At 40.1% G+C, this 16,912-nt stretch overlaps 1 protein-coding gene across 1 annotated transcript; it reads left to right on the top strand.

Annotated features, from left to right (window-relative positions):
- Positions 1 to 1,039: 1,039 nt before the first annotated feature.
- LOC103710662 (ABC transporter B family member 20-like) lies at positions 1,040 to 16,888 on the top strand. Its single transcript, XM_008796512.6, has 11 exons — positions 1,040 to 1,908; positions 4,867 to 4,921; positions 5,004 to 5,179; positions 5,346 to 5,546; positions 7,134 to 7,393; positions 7,518 to 7,828; positions 7,931 to 8,151; positions 8,236 to 8,576; positions 12,012 to 12,796; positions 12,914 to 13,155; positions 15,066 to 16,888. Exons 1-11 carry the CDS (start codon positions 1,519 to 1,521, stop codon positions 16,293 to 16,295), a joined length of 4,212 nt encoding a protein of 1,403 aa, XP_008794734.4. The 5' UTR covers positions 1,040 to 1,518; the 3' UTR covers positions 16,296 to 16,888.
- The last annotated feature ends 24 nt before the right edge of the window (positions 16,889 to 16,912 follow it).

Genomic DNA, 16,912 nt, shown 5'->3' with positions numbered 1-16,912 from the left:
GGCTTCTTCCGAAATTTTTTTTTTTCACGGTTCGTGCTCCGTTCGGCACTGGATCGCCGAACAAAAGGCTTCTGTTCGGTTGAACAGTGCCGAACAGAAGCCTTCTGTTCGGCAACCCTCAACCGAACAGATCTGTTCGGCTGCACAGTGCCGAACAGAAGGCTTCTGTCCGGCACTGTTCAGCCGAACAGAAGCTTTTTGTTCGGCGATCCAGTGCCGAACGGAGCACGAACCGTGAAAAAAAAAATTTCGGAAGAAGCCGGCGAGGTGGTTCCGGGAGAAGCCGGCGAGGTGGTCGGAGATCGGGAGAATGCCGGCGACGAGAGGGAGAAGGGGGAACGAGGGGGGTTTTGGGCGTTGGCGAGGTGTTTTGGAGGGGAAGAGCGGGGTGGGGGGGGGTTTGGGGGGTGTAGAGAGCAATTTAGGTGAGGGGGTGGGGAGGGTGGGGGGTAATTTAGGAATTTTTAATTTTTTAGGGGTGTCCTTAGCAAATGGGGGGGGGGTGTAGAGAGTATTTAATTTTTTTTTAATTTTTGGGGGGTGTCCTAAGCAATAGGGGGGGTGTATATAGAACCACCCTTTACCTACGCTTACTACAGTTTTCCCAAATCCGGTAATTTACCGAAATAACCTTTCCCTCTGTTCCGCCCTAACCTTTTTACCTTCCGGAGATACCCGGTCACCCCGTATTTCACGACCGTTGCCGGTCTCCCCCCACCCACTTGTTCTAGTCCCACACCGACATCAGACCCAAACGTATACCCACTCCCTCACGTGGCCCGTCTACCACCTCCAGGCCCACAAGCTCGACACGTCATACGGGATACCATGTCAAGGTTCTCTCAGCATTTATCCGGACCAAAAGCATGCGGGCCCCACACCGGTAAGAGAAAGTAATTTAACCCCGCCGTAGGACCATCAGATCCCATCTCCGCCGTCCATTCCGTGCGTCCAAAACATTTCTTTACACAAACGGTGGACCAGAACGGGCCCACAGAAAAGCGCACCGCGATGATGCCCCAGATGAGCCATCAAGGGCGGACAGCGAATTCCCCTCCTTCCTCCTCTCCCGTCTCGTCGCCTTGATCGCCGACTCCAGGAACTGGCCGTGGCAGCCGAAGACGGACAAGAGCCTCCAATTCCGACAGTTGCCGACTTCTCGCGTGCGCGAGACGCCCTCTCTCTCTCTCTCTTGCTTTCTTTTAATATCTTTCTTCTTCCCTCCCGCCTCCTTTGACCGAGTCCCCGATTCGTTGGCCTATTCGTCTCGGCGACTCGCTCGATCGATTTAATAAAAGAAAAAAAAGAAAGAACCGCTATAAAGAAGAAGGGGAAAAAGTGAGAGCCCAGGAAAAGACGGCATCTCATCTCGGCAGCGACTCGGAGGCATCGGAGAAGACGAATCGAAGAGGAGGAAGAGGAGAAACCCGAGATCTGGGAGATTTCTAGGGTTTTCGATGGCTTGCTAGGGTTTAGGGTTTTGGAGGAGGGGGAGGGGGCTCTGGTTGGGGGGAAAGGATGATGGTGTCGCGGGGGCTGTTCGGGTGGTCGCCGCCCCACATGCAGCCGCTGACGCCGGTGTCGGAGGTGTCGGAGCCGCCGGAGTCGCCGTCGCCGTTCACGGACTCCGGGGTGGAGGCGGTGCAGGTGGAGGACGAGGGGCCGGTGGACGACGTGGAGGAGATCGAGCCGCCGCCGGCCGCCGTGCCCTTCTCCAGGCTGTTCGCGTGCGCCGACGGGCTCGACTGGGTCCTGATGACGGTCGGGGCGTTCGCTGCGGCGGCACACGGGATGGCGCTCGTCGTGTACTTGCACTTCTTCGGGAGGGCCATCAACTTGCTCAATTCGGAGAGCCTTAGTTCCGACATGCATGGCCATGGAGATGTGCTGTTCCATAAGTTCAAGGAGGTATGTGATACGAGAAACAAAAAGTCTATCGTTTTCTTATTTCTTATGGTTTATCATCCTGTTTCTGTGTTGATGATTTCGTTCTTTTCTTTTCCCACTTTAATCAGCTTTCGAATTCATTGTCTGTAATAGTGATATGCGGTTTTTACATGAGGATTGTTCCGAGTTTGCCTATTTCGGTAAATCGATGCATTAGGGTTTAAGGTGGGTTATGGGCATGGTGTGATTTAGGAGACTCCAATTAGGAAACTTCTCCTTTATATTTTTGCTTGTACGCGTCTTTAGAATTTTGATGGGCTATGCAAATCCACTTTGGCATCTCTTTCTTCCTTGTCAGTTCCTTCACTAGATTATTGATCCACGATAGGAAACTCTTTTTAATACCTTTTCTTGCGTTTTTGCTATCTGATGGTATATTTGCCTCTTATTATCCTGCACCATACTATACCTTGCCTCGCCTAGTCGCTAGTATTATAAAGGAAAATTGGGTTAATTATCAACTTCCTTGTATACACAAGCATCTTCAGTTTCCAAAACATGACAGAAGCTTTATCATGCTTGTTGTATTTATTTAATTCTTACATGGTTTACATGTGTGCACACCCTTTGTACACGTGGCTTGTATCCATAACTTTATTTACTTTAGACATCGTGTTGTTGCTTTGAAGAATATTCTTTAATTTGGAAACTCTTGTCAGTCAGTAGATTATATTACCAATGACCAGTTTGTTTTCTCCTATCTGCCTGGTTATCTTCTTTTCAACATCTATTTTGGATGGGGCTAGAAGTCATTCATTACAGTTATAAGATTTTATCTCCACAGGTTTGCCTTATGGATCAAGATATTATCCATCATAGTAAACACCATTTTTGCAAGAGTTTCTTACCTATATAACTAAATAAGATTGAATGGTGAATTAAATTGCAAGATTCATAAAAATTTCTTCTATTTTCGTGTAGTGAATTTGGTATTAAGAAAAACAGTGGTCTATTAAGACTACCATGTGAACTAGAAAATGAGGTTTAAAGGCATTCTACACAGGAAAAGGAACATGGGACATTGAGAAAATCTCCCAAAAATTTCGAGTCTACCTCTTGATGAAGGAGATAATCCCTTTCCCTTGTTTAATTCGAAGAAAGAGTAAAGCCCAAAGTTTTGCCAAATTAAAAACTTTATTTCGAAAGACATCTAGTTACTTTCCTTTAGGATGTCCTATTAGATAGCTTTAGGTATGACTTGCCAAATGTTTTTTCTTTTGTGGGAAATAAAGCCCATGATAAAAATAGAAATTGCTGCAAGAATTTTTTGACATAATTCTGAGAAAAAAATGCACAACTAGTAATGTGTTTGATAAGAAGGGTTCGATATGGTTGTGGTCCATCCCTTGGCAGCCAGAATCTTCTATCTAGGATAACACACCTACTCAAAATCTTTCCAAAATCTTGAACCCTCACCCACTTCGAAATGCTTACTTAATAGAGGTGTTTTTAAATATCCAGTTCCTTGCACTCGCACCCCAACTCACTCCTGCAGGTGCTCACCTCTGGCAATTAAGGCCTAACCTCAGTAGTTTTTATATGTATACAGGAGACTTTTGTAGTAGATGAGCCTAGAATATGCCCAGTAAATGCTAAGGAGTTATCAAATCCATTAATTGTATTTTAAATTCAGTATGTTTTCTTCAAGTTGAACTTATTGGCAGTCAGGGCATTTTGTGCGACTTCAGTTATGATGACAGTGTTTTCCAAGTATCGGAGTTAGCAACTCTATTGAAGCTGAAGTTTTATTTATATTTCTTGATAACAACTGCAAGGAAATCCATATTGATGGATGCAATAAGTCAAGTAATAAGTTTGAAGTGATCTACTATTGCTGAGCTAGGTGCACTAATCATAGCAGCCCCGAAGTCATCAAAGAATAATGTTTCCATACAAGGAAGATTTTAGGTGCAATAATCATAGCAGCCTGGAAGTCATCAAAGAATAATGTTTCCATACAAGGAAGATTTTAGGAGTGCTACATTGGTAAGATATGGATCAACATGCCTACAAATGACCTACCTATAAGGGAGAAGATGTGATAGAGTAGAAGTTGCACAAATAGTTTGCTTAAGTTTGGAATTCATCTGTCCAGATTAATCCTATCGTCCAAATGGCGTTGTTTTTTTTTCTCCTTTTTGCCTTTCCATGGTGTTTTATTGGACATATATACACTCAATCAACTACAAGTAAAAGCCAATAAAATATTTTGATACTTCCATTGTTTCACAATTTATGTTTAATTTGAGATATTCTCATAAGATCATGGGAAACTTTATTTAGTCCTACAATTCAGAATTTCCTTGAACTGTTTGTGTACATTTTGCTTTACATATTCTATTTTTACAACATTAAATTCTGTAAGAATTACAAGGGTGGTGTCGGTCAGTACTAATTCCACTTTTAGTTTTATTTTTTATCAACTTATTATTTAGATATGCCCTTTTTTATTTTTGTGACCCCCGGATTTTTCTTTTTTCTTTCTTTTTTTTTTTTTTGGGGGGGGGGGGGGGGTTGTAAGGTATGTGTCCTTTCCTTTGATGTGCATAGTTTCCACATGTTCTTAATATCATGTTTTGAAATGTACAAACCATTTCCTGTACTGTGTATTGTTTGTTCATTTCTTGTCATAGGTATGTACTATTTCCTCTATCTTTTCTCTTTCTAGCAATTATATTCCTATAACTATGTTTATTGTGAAAAAAAAAAATTCTTCATTGTGAAATTTTTTTTTCTTCATTTCAATTTTTCTCATTGAGATTTTCTGATCATCTGATGTATGCATTCTTGCTCCATCTTTGAATATCCCTGTTCTATTTGTATGCTGAGTGTTCAGAAAAAGTCACCCTTCCAGAGTTGATCATAGTGTAAGATCAATAGTTTTTACCCTGCTCATTTGCTGTTCTTCTCCACTTGCAGCATGCTCTCTACATTGTCTATATAGCTGCTGGTGTTTTTGTTGCTGGTTGGATAGGTAAGGTCAAATTATTGTCATCCAACCTTTTTATTATTTAAATATGTTATTGATGCATATGCTGAATTGATTGTTTCTATAGAGGTCTCATGCTGGATTCTTACTGGAGAGAGGCAGACTGCAGTCATCAGGTCAAAGTATGTCCAGGTCCTGCTGAACCAGGACATGAGCTTTTTTGATACTTACGGGAACAACGGAGACATTGTTAGTCAAGTATTGAGTGATGTGTTGCTCATTCAATCTGCACTAAGTGAGAAAGTATGTTTATGAGCTGGACTATCTTTTCATGCTGTGGACAGATATTTTTGTTCCTACATGTTTCATCTGTAGCATGTAAAAATACATTTATTGTAAGATCTGATTAGTCTATTTGAATTCTCATCCAATGTGTTTGTCTTTGGTATTGGGTGCAACCATGTTACAGGTTGGAAACTATATCCATAACATGGCTACATTTTTTGGTGGTCTGGTCATTGGATTGATCAACTGTTGGCAGATTGCACTTCTGACACTAGGCACTGGCCCATTCATTGTTGCTGCAGGAGGAATATCAAATATATTTCTCCACAGGCTTGCTGAAAATATTCAAGATGCCTATGCTGAAGCAGCGAGCATAGCTGAACAGGTTTTTCTCGATGCAATTCACGAGCATTTACTATTATGAGTTTCATAGTCCACCACAAGTTAGTGGTGTGTCTGTTTCTTTTGTCTCTGTCTGATAGTCAAATTTGTTTTCGGTTGAGTATGTCTCATTCACTTTTACCTCAACAACTATCTGCTATTATCATTATAAATATATTAAAAAAGATTAAGTACATAAAATCAAACTGCTTAACTATTTAAAATTGATACAGCTTTCAAGACACTGCTTGATCATCTTGTATGATCTAATTTTTGCCAATTTCAGGAGCTTGCTGTGATTAACCCCCCACCCCCTCTCCTCGAAGGTAGTGGCCGTGAGGATTCTGTTGTTGGCCAGGCTTTGAAGAGGGCCTAATGTTCACTCATAGAAATCCCTATCAATAGAACCCAGATCCATGCACAAGGGTGCTGGGCAGCTGGCCACTTGCTATTGCTTTTTTCTCGTTTAGCTCACACTAGAACTGAAAACACTACCATTTCCAGCTTATCTGTTTCCTTGAAAACCATAACTCATCATCACTCCTGTGCACAAAAAAATACAGCTGACCAGTAAAGACTCCTACCTTTTTTCCAATAACTTTCTTTTCCTAGAAAGCTTGCTGATTGTAATTGTCTCTAAACAGGTCATGTGTTTAAGCTTATGGACCGCTTTATCATGCTGTGTTCTCTCTTTCTTTTGGCTTTTGTACTTGAATAGGAGACGTATGCTGGTTTTTTCACTTAAGCATGATATTTAATCTCAGCTATTGGGGCATTGTTGCAGTACCAAATGGCATTCCCAGAGATTATAATTAAAATAAGATACTTATGCATGGTCCTAACAACAACTCAACAACCCAATTTATGAGATTGCATGAACAAAATCTGCAATCAATTAGCTAACTTCATTGATTAGTCGGACCATGATGCTTTGCGCAGATATGTATGAACTTGTTAAGAACGTAGCAATGTATTATTGGCTATGCAGACAATGTCCTATGGCTACTCTGGAAACAAGTCATCTTTGTCACAAGAAACTTAGGTGATATTGCTGCTATGGACAACTCTTTTCTGTACCATCTATGGATAAGTAAATTTTGTTAGAGGACTTTTTTAACCAGTACCTTTTTACATATATATAGAAATATCACTTCCTGTAGTTACAATTGTATATATGTTTGTTTTTCATGCCCTTCCCTTCTGATATTATTTTTTTTTGGATGTTATATTATGATATCAGTTCTTGCTATGGTCAGACTTGTTGAAATATTATATGCTGTTGAATTATTCTTTTTTCTGTTATGATGGCCTGTGAAGTTTGGGACTTCTCTCTCTGAGGTAGAAATTAATAGCAGCAGTTTGCAATAATGAATTAATAACAGTAGCAAAATGCATTCACCAGTTGCATTATGAATTATTAACAGCAGAATGCCTTTGCTGTAATAGTGCAAATGATATGCAGTTAATGTTGCAAAACAAGTAATACCAGAATGTACTTTTGAATACGATCATTATTAGGTGATAAGTTGGTCTGGTAAGATGTGGCATGGCAGTTGTTGATAAACTGATGATATATTATTAAACTATGCAGGCAATCTCATATGTCAGGACTATGTATGCGTTCACAAATGAAACTCTGGCGAAGTATTCATATGCTACATCACTTCAGGCAACACTGCGGTATGGGATATTGATAAGTCTTGTGCAAGGCCTTGGTCTTGGATTCACGTATGGACTTGCCATATGTTCTTGTGCTCTACAACTTTGGGTTGGAAGGTTCCTTATTTCACACGGAAAAGCTAATGGTGGTGAAATTATAACAGCTCTGTTCGCTGTAATTCTGAGTGGCCTGTAAGCTTTTTTTTTTTTTTTTTTTTGCTAAGGGCCTGTAAGCATTTGTTGTCTTTTAAAGTGTAAATCTTATTTTATTTTTCAAGCATAGCATTTTTCTTATTTATGTTTTTGTCATTTACAGTGGATTAAATCAAGCAGCCACAAACTTTTACTCATTTGAACAAGGGAGAATTGCAGCTTATAGACTTTACGAGATGATAAGCCGTTCAACCTCCACTGTCAATCAGGATGGGAATACCTTAGCTTCAGTACAGGGAAACATTGAATTCCGGAATGTATATTTCAGCTATCTATCACGTCCGGAGATTCCAATTTTAAGTGGTTTCTACCTAACTGTACCTGCTAGAAAAACTATGGCTCTTGTTGGTAGGAATGGTTCAGGAAAAAGCAGTATAATTCCTCTTATGGAGCGCTTCTATGATCCTACGTTAGGTATTATTGTGATCAATTTGATAACCCCCTTTTACCATTTGAATCTGCATTTCTTGGACTCGTGACTGAAGAGTTGAAAGGCTTCCTTACCTTTTGGTGCAGGTGAAGTTCTTTTGGATGGTGAGAATATAAAAAACCTGAAGCTAGTGTGGTTAAGAAGCCAAATAGGACTAGTCACCCAGGAGCCAGCTTTGTTAAGTTTGAGCATCAGGGAAAATATTGCCTATGGAAGATCTGCGACATTTGATCAAATTGAAGAGGCTGCTAAAACAGCACATGCACACACATTTATCAGTTCACTTGAAAAGGGATATGATACACAGGTATGTAGAATATGTTTCAACCTAATTAACTGAGTCTCTATATCAATTTGCCCCCACTCATTAATTGAGTGAAATGCATGTCAGGTTGGTAGGGCTGGTTTGGCATTGACTGAAGAACAAAAAATAAAGCTTTCTGTTGCTCGGGCTGTGCTTTCAAACCCATCTATTCTTCTACTCGATGAGGTCACAGGTGGCCTTGATTTTGAGGCAGAAAGAGCTGTTCAGGAGGCATTGGATATTCTCATGTTGGGACGGTCCACTATTATAATTGCTAGACGACTTAGCCTTATAAGGAATGCTGATTATATTGCAGTGATGGAGGAGGGTCAACTTGTTGAAATGGGCACACACGATGAATTGCTGAATCTGGATGGCCTTTATGCAGAACTACTAAGATGTGAGGAAGCAGCAAAGCTTCCTAAGAGGTACTTATACACTAAGACAACCTTCTGTTCAAAGTCGTTTGGTATCCTTTCATGCTATGGTGAAGAATTTTGTAGACCTAGTTTACTGTAGTCCCTTAGTTTTTATTATACCTGTCCGTTTTGAAAGTTACCAGTACACTTAACTTTCTAGTGTTTGTTATATGGTTGTCAATTTAAAGTCAACATCATTTTTAATTCATTTGCTAGGTATTCTAGATGGCTTGTTTGTTGGGTCAATACTTACACTAGTTAAAGCATACCCTGGCTTTATAACATCATCCAAGCACCTGCATGTTATTAATTTGGATGATTGTGAAACCATTGTGCTTTACTTTCCTCTTGCATAGTTGTAACTATTTATGTATATATGTACCATCCAAGTCAGGGACAATTTTTTTTCTCTGTCGGGCCATACATGTCTATAGGGAGACGAATAGCACTGCTGACTGGGTGGCCTCCTTCGCGGCTCACCATTATGGAGGCTTCACCTGGGAAGACCACGTGTCTGCGCCTTATCCTCTGTATCATTTTCTCTTTTCTGATTTTGTTGGCTGCACCCACACCCCTCGCGTGTGAGCCGCCATTGTACCAAAAAAAAAGTAAGGGACAATTTTTTTCAATATTATATTTGTTTAACTGTCTATTCATATTCCTATATTCAAGTGGTATAGCTTCAATATAAAAAAAAAGAGTTTACACATTGGTCTAGCCATCGGAACGTATCATTTGTGCATACCCATCCCTACAATATACATTTAAGGGGGCCCTATTGATCAATACCTGGTTGTATTGTGTATTATTGACCAATATGGACTTGTATTAGCCAATTTTACTTGGACACATGATATGGGTGTCAAGAGTGTCCAAAAGAATCCAACACAGGAATCTTCTAAGAATTGGATGCGAGGACTTGTCTATATTTAAAGAATTAGACACAAGGATGTATTTATATTAAATATATGTATGTGTAAATATGTATTGGTATATGCATATCATAAACAATGAGCTGCATCAATGCTCCTTAAGTTGATAAAATTTGATAGGATGGTTGCTATTTATAATGTCAAAATCTAAAATTTTTCATTAGAAGTGCGAAAAAATCCAATTTTTCAGGTGTCTGACCATCAAAAGACCCAAAATTTGGAGTGTCCAGGTCAAACTGGTAGCAGCATATACCAGCTGATAAGTGTCCTATTGGTATATTCAACAAGTGGCCTTTGGTGTTTGCTATATGTACATGATAAAACAGGCACCTCTGAGGTGGCACAATCAAGGGCGCAGATGGAATGCAACAACAGGATCATGCTGTCCTTAATCATGGCTCTAGGGAAGGGCAAGGTTCATGAGGGCTTGTTGACTTTGGCCTCCGTCATTTTCTGCACCATCTGCTTCTTAATGCAATTGCATCAGGAGATCGATGCTGGGATATTTTTATGACAATGCAAAATCAATAAAATGTTCCTCTAGTGGGATACACATGGAGATTTTGATGCAGATCGAACGAAGCACCGAAGATCAAGGATTTAAGACCCGGTGGGATGGTGGGGCATCCTACCATCCCACATGTCTGGATGGGGCACCATCCCACATGTCTGGGCGGGGCACCATCCCACATGTTGGGACAAGTCTAGGATGAGATGGAGACCAGGATAGGATGGGGCATTCATTCTCCCAAGTGTCATGATGTGGTGTGCCCAGTTCCTTGGAAAAACCAAGATGGCACAGTCTCAGGGCTTTTGAATCCTTGTCAGAGATTACCCAAGATTGTTGAATGCATTATGATTCATCACGAAATAGATCGATGAGGGTTTTTATAGATAGGTTAAAAGAAATATGGATGGATTTATATGAACATCCTTAATGTAGTTCTGTTTTTGAGTATCATCTAGAGCCTGGATTTTTCAAAGGAAAGTTTCTCTTAGTGTTTTCTTTTGTTGAATTGGAATGCCAGGCAACGTGGAAAGATCTAGAATGTACGATGGTTATGGCAATTATGGGGATGCTAAAGTAAACGTAAAAAAATTAGGATGGTTCGAGTTTGTTAGATGAAGCTTAGGAATGACTCTGGCAAGGTATTTGGTAAGGGATTAATACGTACGATGGTTTGATCATGCACAATCATAAAGAAATATACAATGTTTAATGTATCTGGAGATGCCTTGCATGTGAACCATTTGCCACAAAGTAAGCATGAGCGATAAAATTATTTGCTTGCTGAATGGTCCTTGCAAAGTATTGCTTGTGGTATGGTTAATTGAAGACTAGGGTATGGGGACCTGTTGAGTATGTATAAGTTCTTTCGGACGAAGATTGTCTAGATAACATCAAAGTCATCGTGTCTTGTTGATATATACAATCATCGTGGGAATTTTGCATCTCGGGCTAGCTGGTTATTTGGCGAAGTCAGATAGATGCATTACCTGGAGTACACATGCTTTTGGCTTCACACCATCACTCTTCTGAAAAGTCAGAAACAGTGCTGTGTTTTAGATACACTAGAGGTTGAGTGTTGAGCATGGCCATAATGTCTCTCATGGAAGGGACTTTTTCCATGTCCCTTGGGAGTGTGGAAGGATGTCTCAACATGAGGTGAACTTGAAGTAGTACAAGTGCTAGGATACTGAATGGTGGCTTCTTCATGTGAAATTTAATCCGGTGCTAGATAATCTTGTTTCATATTATTGCAGACAATTTCAGCTGCTGACTGCTATATACTTTTGTATACAGATGTTTTATCGTTGCTGCTTTGTACAGAGTGGAAAGGACTTTATCAAGTTCCTTATGCCAGGCTTAGGAAGTTTTTCTTCCTCTCATAGAAATCAATTAACCAAAGCGTTCAGGGTAGAGTGAAATATTTTGCTACACCTGGTGAATCGTTGTACAGAAATTGATTTTCCAACTTCTGTGGGAGAGATCTAGCTCTCAGATTGGCTGAGCATTATGAGAAAAGTTTGTAGTTCAGTAGTTTGAGAACATGATACATATTTTGTTATTTAAGCTTTGGTCTTTATCATATTGTCACAATATCCAGTATGCAACTTCATATTTTATGTTCCTTTACTTTTGATACTTGTCTTCTTTTTTTTTTAGCGAACCTCATACATGCTTAAATAATGGAAAATAATAGCTATTGCAGCTTTTAGAATTTGTTCATATCTTCTACTTGTTTTGTGAAGTAAAAGCTTTTGGATCTACCAGTTATATTTCCTGAAAGTTGGGTAGTTGATCGCATTGTTAGTGTCATCACTATGCATTTTTTTAATTGTTAAAATCATGAAGCATTGCATCTCATATCAAGTCACTGTCCATTTGACCAATCCAACAGTCATTTATATAGTTCACTTGATGCATGGGTTTGTTATATGCTCATGGTTATTGCTCATTCAATGCATCAAGCTGAGTAAATGTCAAGAGACTTTTCTTTACCTTTCTCAGGACACCTATCAGGAATTACAAAGAGCCTGCAACTTTCCAAATTGAAAGGGATTCGTCAGCAAGCCACAGTTTTCAAGATTCATCGTCTCCTAAGATGGCAAAATCACCCTCTCTTCAAAGAGCACATGGTGCACTTCGGCAGCAAGATTCTGGTTACAACTCTCATGAATCACCGAAGGTTCACAGCCCACCTTCAGAGCAAATGGCGGAAAATGGGATGTCCCTGGTGGCAGCAGAACGAGCCCCATCCATCAAAAGACAGGACAGTTTGGAAATGAGATTGCCTGAGCTTCCCAAAATTGATGTTCATTCTGTAAATCGACAATCCTCAAATGCTTCAGATCCAGAATCACCTATTTCTCCACTCTTAACATCTGATCCTAAAAATGAACGTTCTCACTCGAAAACATTTAGCCGTCCTGTTAATCAGTTTGATGACATGCATACTAAACAGAGGGAGACGAAGGACTTGCAGCACCGCAAACCACCATCCTTTTGGAAGCTTGCAGAGCTTAGTTTTGCAGAATGGCTTTATGCTCTTCTAGGGTGCACCGGTGCTGCAATTTTTGGTTCATTTAATCCGCTTCTTGCTTACAACATTGCACTGATAGTGGCGGCGTACTACAGAATTGATGTCCAGGATATACGGAACGAAGTGAACAAATGGTGCTTGATCATTGCAGGTATGGGCATTATTACAGTGGTCGCCAACTTTTTACAGCACTTCTATTTTGGTATAATGGGGGAGAAGATGACTGAGCGAGTTAGAAGGATGATGTTCTCAGGTAACTGATATTGTCTTTATATTGTAGAAAATTTTCTTTTCGCATAAACTTATTATGGCGCATCTGATGAAAGTTCCATGAAAACATGCATGCCAACTAATCTCTAATTTCTTCCAGCAATATTGCGTAATGAAGTTGGATGGTTTGACGAAGAAGAGAACAGTGCAGACATGTTATCCATGCGTTTGGCGAACGATGCAACATTTGTCCGTGCTGCTTTTAGCAACCGACTATCTATATTCATACAGGACACTGCTGCAGTTGTTGTTGCCCTTCTTATTGGGATGCTGCTAGAATGGCGAGTGGCTCTTGTTGCATTGGCAACCCTACCCATCCTTATAGTTTCTGCTATTGCACAGGTTAGCTTTATATGTTCATACTTAGCATCTACTTGGTGTCTGAGGTAGGCCTTTTTTCCTTTGCTTTCCATGTCCTTGGGTTGATGCATTTTATATAAGGATAACAATCTTTGGTATGGTTTTCAATTGTAGTATCAAGGGAGTGAACACAATTAGAAAAATGATTCAGTATAAGACACTAATGGGGTTTTAGTCTATCTTATAAGGTTGTTTTCATGGGCTCTATTACCTTCCAATTAATCTGGGTCATCTTTCTGTGAGGATATGAGAACAATTTGGGAAGGTAGGACTGTGATTTTGCTGATTTCACGTTCTCTGGCCATTGTTAAACTATGATTTTATAAGTAAGTTTACATGATTGTCAGTGTTGGGAAAAATGCTGAGATAACAGGCGTAACCATGGCTGTTTCAACAATATTGCAGTGCTAAGGATTAGGAGTGGTTGAATTTTGGTTTTTTTGGTGGGTTGCCTGAATCTGTAGCCTTGAGCAAACAAGTACATTCGAGAAGTTTGAATTATCCCTACATAAATACTCATTCAGCGTTGGATGCCCGAATGCATTGTCTTCCAATAATTTCTATGAATGGCAGAAAATTTAGAGAGAGAGAGAGAGAGAGAGAGAGAGAGAGATTGGAGAAATGAATTTGATGAAATGACGGAGCTCCTAGATCTCTAGTCTCGAAAAAAATAGGGATTGTGTGTTCATCTTAAATGGTGATTTATGGTGTTCATGCTCTTTTAGGACTGAAGTATGAAAGTTTCACAAAACAAAAAAAAACCCTGTTTCTCTCATCAATAACCTCTACTTAGTGCTCATCTAAATGGATAATTCCAAGAATATGTTATCTGGACATCCATACTTGGCATCAATACAAGGGTGCTCCGTGAATAAATTCCTCTGAACTGACTCGGAAGAGAGGTGATGGACCGAGGAAAGAAGGAACTAAGATACCTATCTTAGTTTCAATCATAAGGAAGGAAGAAACTCCCACAGAACGTAATATCCTAGAAAAGATAAATCATTTCAAAATGCGATTTTCTTATAGGGGTTCTTAAGAACAAAATTTTCCCCTAATGGTGAAACACTCCCTCTTAATGGCATCTTAGACTCCCTGTTTTTTAGCTGTAAATGGATTTTTCTACAGATAAATCATCTAGGAATCCAGACAGGCCTGTAGGGACTATTCTCTTGTTTAGTATAGACCTTTAGGCTGCCTTTGGTTCAGAGTTAAGAGTGAATAAGGCCCCCTTTAACCACTTAATCCAAATATGCTTACTAAGCACCCTCTCTTGACCTACTTTTTCTCAGTGGAGCATGCATCTTGAGAGGTAGGCCAGCTGTACTTTTCCCCTTAAGCATGGAGTAAATTGTACTATGCTTATAATAGTTTACCCTGGGTTGAAGTGGGTTAGGAATAGCTTGGTCCATCTATTTTGCTACTAACTTAATCTGCAAAGGAGGGGGTCCTAAAAGGGATAAGTGTTAAAAGGTATTTTTCACACATACAACACGACTAATGCTGGGACAAGGTAACTATTTTTCTCCGCTAAATCTTTCACTTCTTAGGAATAAACTGATTTATGTTTGTTGAAAATAATTAATGTATTAGTGTAATGCAAAAAATTAATGGAATATTTAAGGCAATGACTTGCAATTGTTATCTCTGTAATCATCTCTTTTTTTTTGAGTTTTTTCCTTTTCTTTTATTGATATCTAAAATAACAACTTGACCGCTTTGTGTTTTACCTGCTGTTGTGTGCTCATTGCTTGCATGATTTGAGAGTGCCAACATTCTGTGTGATTTTTTTGGTCTATACTTATAATGTCCCATAGAATTTAGGACCTGCAATATGAGATCACATAAGGTTTATATTAAACATGGGAGTGACCATTTTTGTCTACTTGCAGAAAATGTGGCTTGCTGGGTTCTCAAGGGGAATTCAGGAGATGCACAGGAAGGCCTCTTTGGTCCTTGAAGATGCAGTTAGAAACATTTATACTGTAGTGGCATATTGTGCTGGTAACAAGGTGATGGAACTGTACAGATTGCAGCTAGGTAAAATACTCAAGCAGAGCTTTTTTCATGGAATTGGCATTGGTTTTGCCTTTGGCTTCTCGCAGTTCCTGCTTTTCGCCTGTAATGCTCTTCTCCTTTGGTACACTGCGGTTTCAGTCAAGGATGGCCGTCTCACGATAGCTACAGCACTTAAAGAGTACATGGTTTTTTCTTTTGCCACTTTTGCATTGGTGGAGCCATTTGGCCTTGCTCCTTATATTCTCAAACGGCGGAAGTCCCTCACATCAGTATTCGAAATCATTGACCGTGAGCCGAAGATCGATCCAGATGATAACACTGGTCTTAAACCCCCTAATGTTTATGGAAGCATCGAGCTCAGAAATGTTGATTTCTGTTACCCAACTCGCCCTGAAGTGATGGTGCTTAGCAATTTCAGTCTCAAGGTCAATGGGGGACAAACAATAGCAGTGGTGGGTGTTTTGGGATCTGGGAAGAGCACAATAATTTCTTTAATCGAGAGATTTTATGATCCTGTTGTTGGGCAAGTTTTGTTGGATGGTCGGGATTTGAAGTTGTTCAACTTGAGATGGTTGCGGAGCCACATGGGTTTGGTTCAACAGGAACCTATTATCTTTTCAACAACCATAAGAGAGAACATTATCTACGCGAGGCACAATGCAACAGAGGCCGAGGTGAAAGAAGCAGCAAGAATAGCAAATGCCCATCATTTCATCAGCAGCTTGCCGCATGGTTATGACACACATGTGGGAATTAGTGGGGTAGATTTGACACCTGGACAGAAGCAGCGGATTGCCATTGCTCGTGTTGTGCTAAAAAATGCACCGATTTTGTTGTTAGACGAGGCCAGCTCTGCCATAGAGTCTGAGTCGAGTAGGGTGGTGCAGGAGGCCCTTGACACACTAATTATGGGAAACAAGACAACGATTCTTATTGCACATAGAGCAGCAATGATGAGGCATGTGGATAACATCGTGGTCCTAAATTCTGGCAGGATAGTAGAACAGGGTACACATGATTCCCTGGTGCAGATGAATGGTTTGTATGTCAGATTGATGCAACCACATTTTAGTAAGGGCTTTCGTCAGCATCGACTCATCTAGGTAGAGGTTCCTCTGATGATGTGTGTAAATTATTTTCGGTATGGTGGTTTGAGTTCTCTTTCACCCATTCTCCAGTTCTCAGGAATGTCAATACTGCCGCCCTGTCACTGGATGAAATTCATTGTTGGTGGCAATTTGTATGCAGAATGGGTGAGATGGAGAACCGACAGGCTTTTAATAGGTTGATTGTGGTGGTTGGTCATAGTTGACATTGTTCAAATGCTTGGATTGATAGGACAAAAATAATTGTGGAGTTAGGAGGACAATGAGCAACTGAGGTGGCAATGCTCGGGTGATTATGTTATATGCATTCTTTTGGAGGCTCGCATTCTCTTTACTGGGCTTATGCTGCCTCCTTAGTGTATTAATTTGTTAATCAAAAGGCAGAGCTGCAAATTTTTTTTTCCCCTTCAGAGCTGGTTGCTTGATAGTGGAAAATGCTACTCCAAACACTCATTGCAGATTTGAAATTTTTGCTTTCTATCTACAGCTCTCTGTAATTTATAATGGGTGATGTGCATGATATGGGAAAAATGTAAAATCGTAAGCAGGTTATGTAAGATGGCTTGATAGTGGAATATGCTATTTTCCAATTTGATTTCTTGTGGATTTCGAAT

This window comes from Phoenix dactylifera, chromosome 8 (genome assembly GCF_051530095.1).
Source record: "Phoenix dactylifera cultivar Ajwa chromosome 8, Ajwa_hap1_PhDact_Kaust_v1.1, whole genome shotgun sequence".
NCBI classification, from domain to species: domain Eukaryota; kingdom Viridiplantae; phylum Streptophyta; class Magnoliopsida; order Arecales; family Arecaceae; genus Phoenix; species Phoenix dactylifera.
This window is presented reverse-complemented; position numbering and strand designations above follow the sequence as displayed.

Coding starts and splice junctions, on each gene's coding strand:
- LOC103710662 (XM_008796512.6), top strand. CDS start 1,519: ATGATGGTGTCGCGGGGGCTGTTCGGGTGGTCGCCGCCCCACATGCAG. Junction 4,922..5,003: donor TTTTGTTGCTGGTTGGATAG/GTAAGGTCAAAT, acceptor TTGTTTCTATAG/AGGTCTCATGCTGGATTCTT. Junction 5,180..5,345: donor AATCTGCACTAAGTGAGAAA/GTATGTTTATGA, acceptor ACCATGTTACAG/GTTGGAAACTATATCCATAA.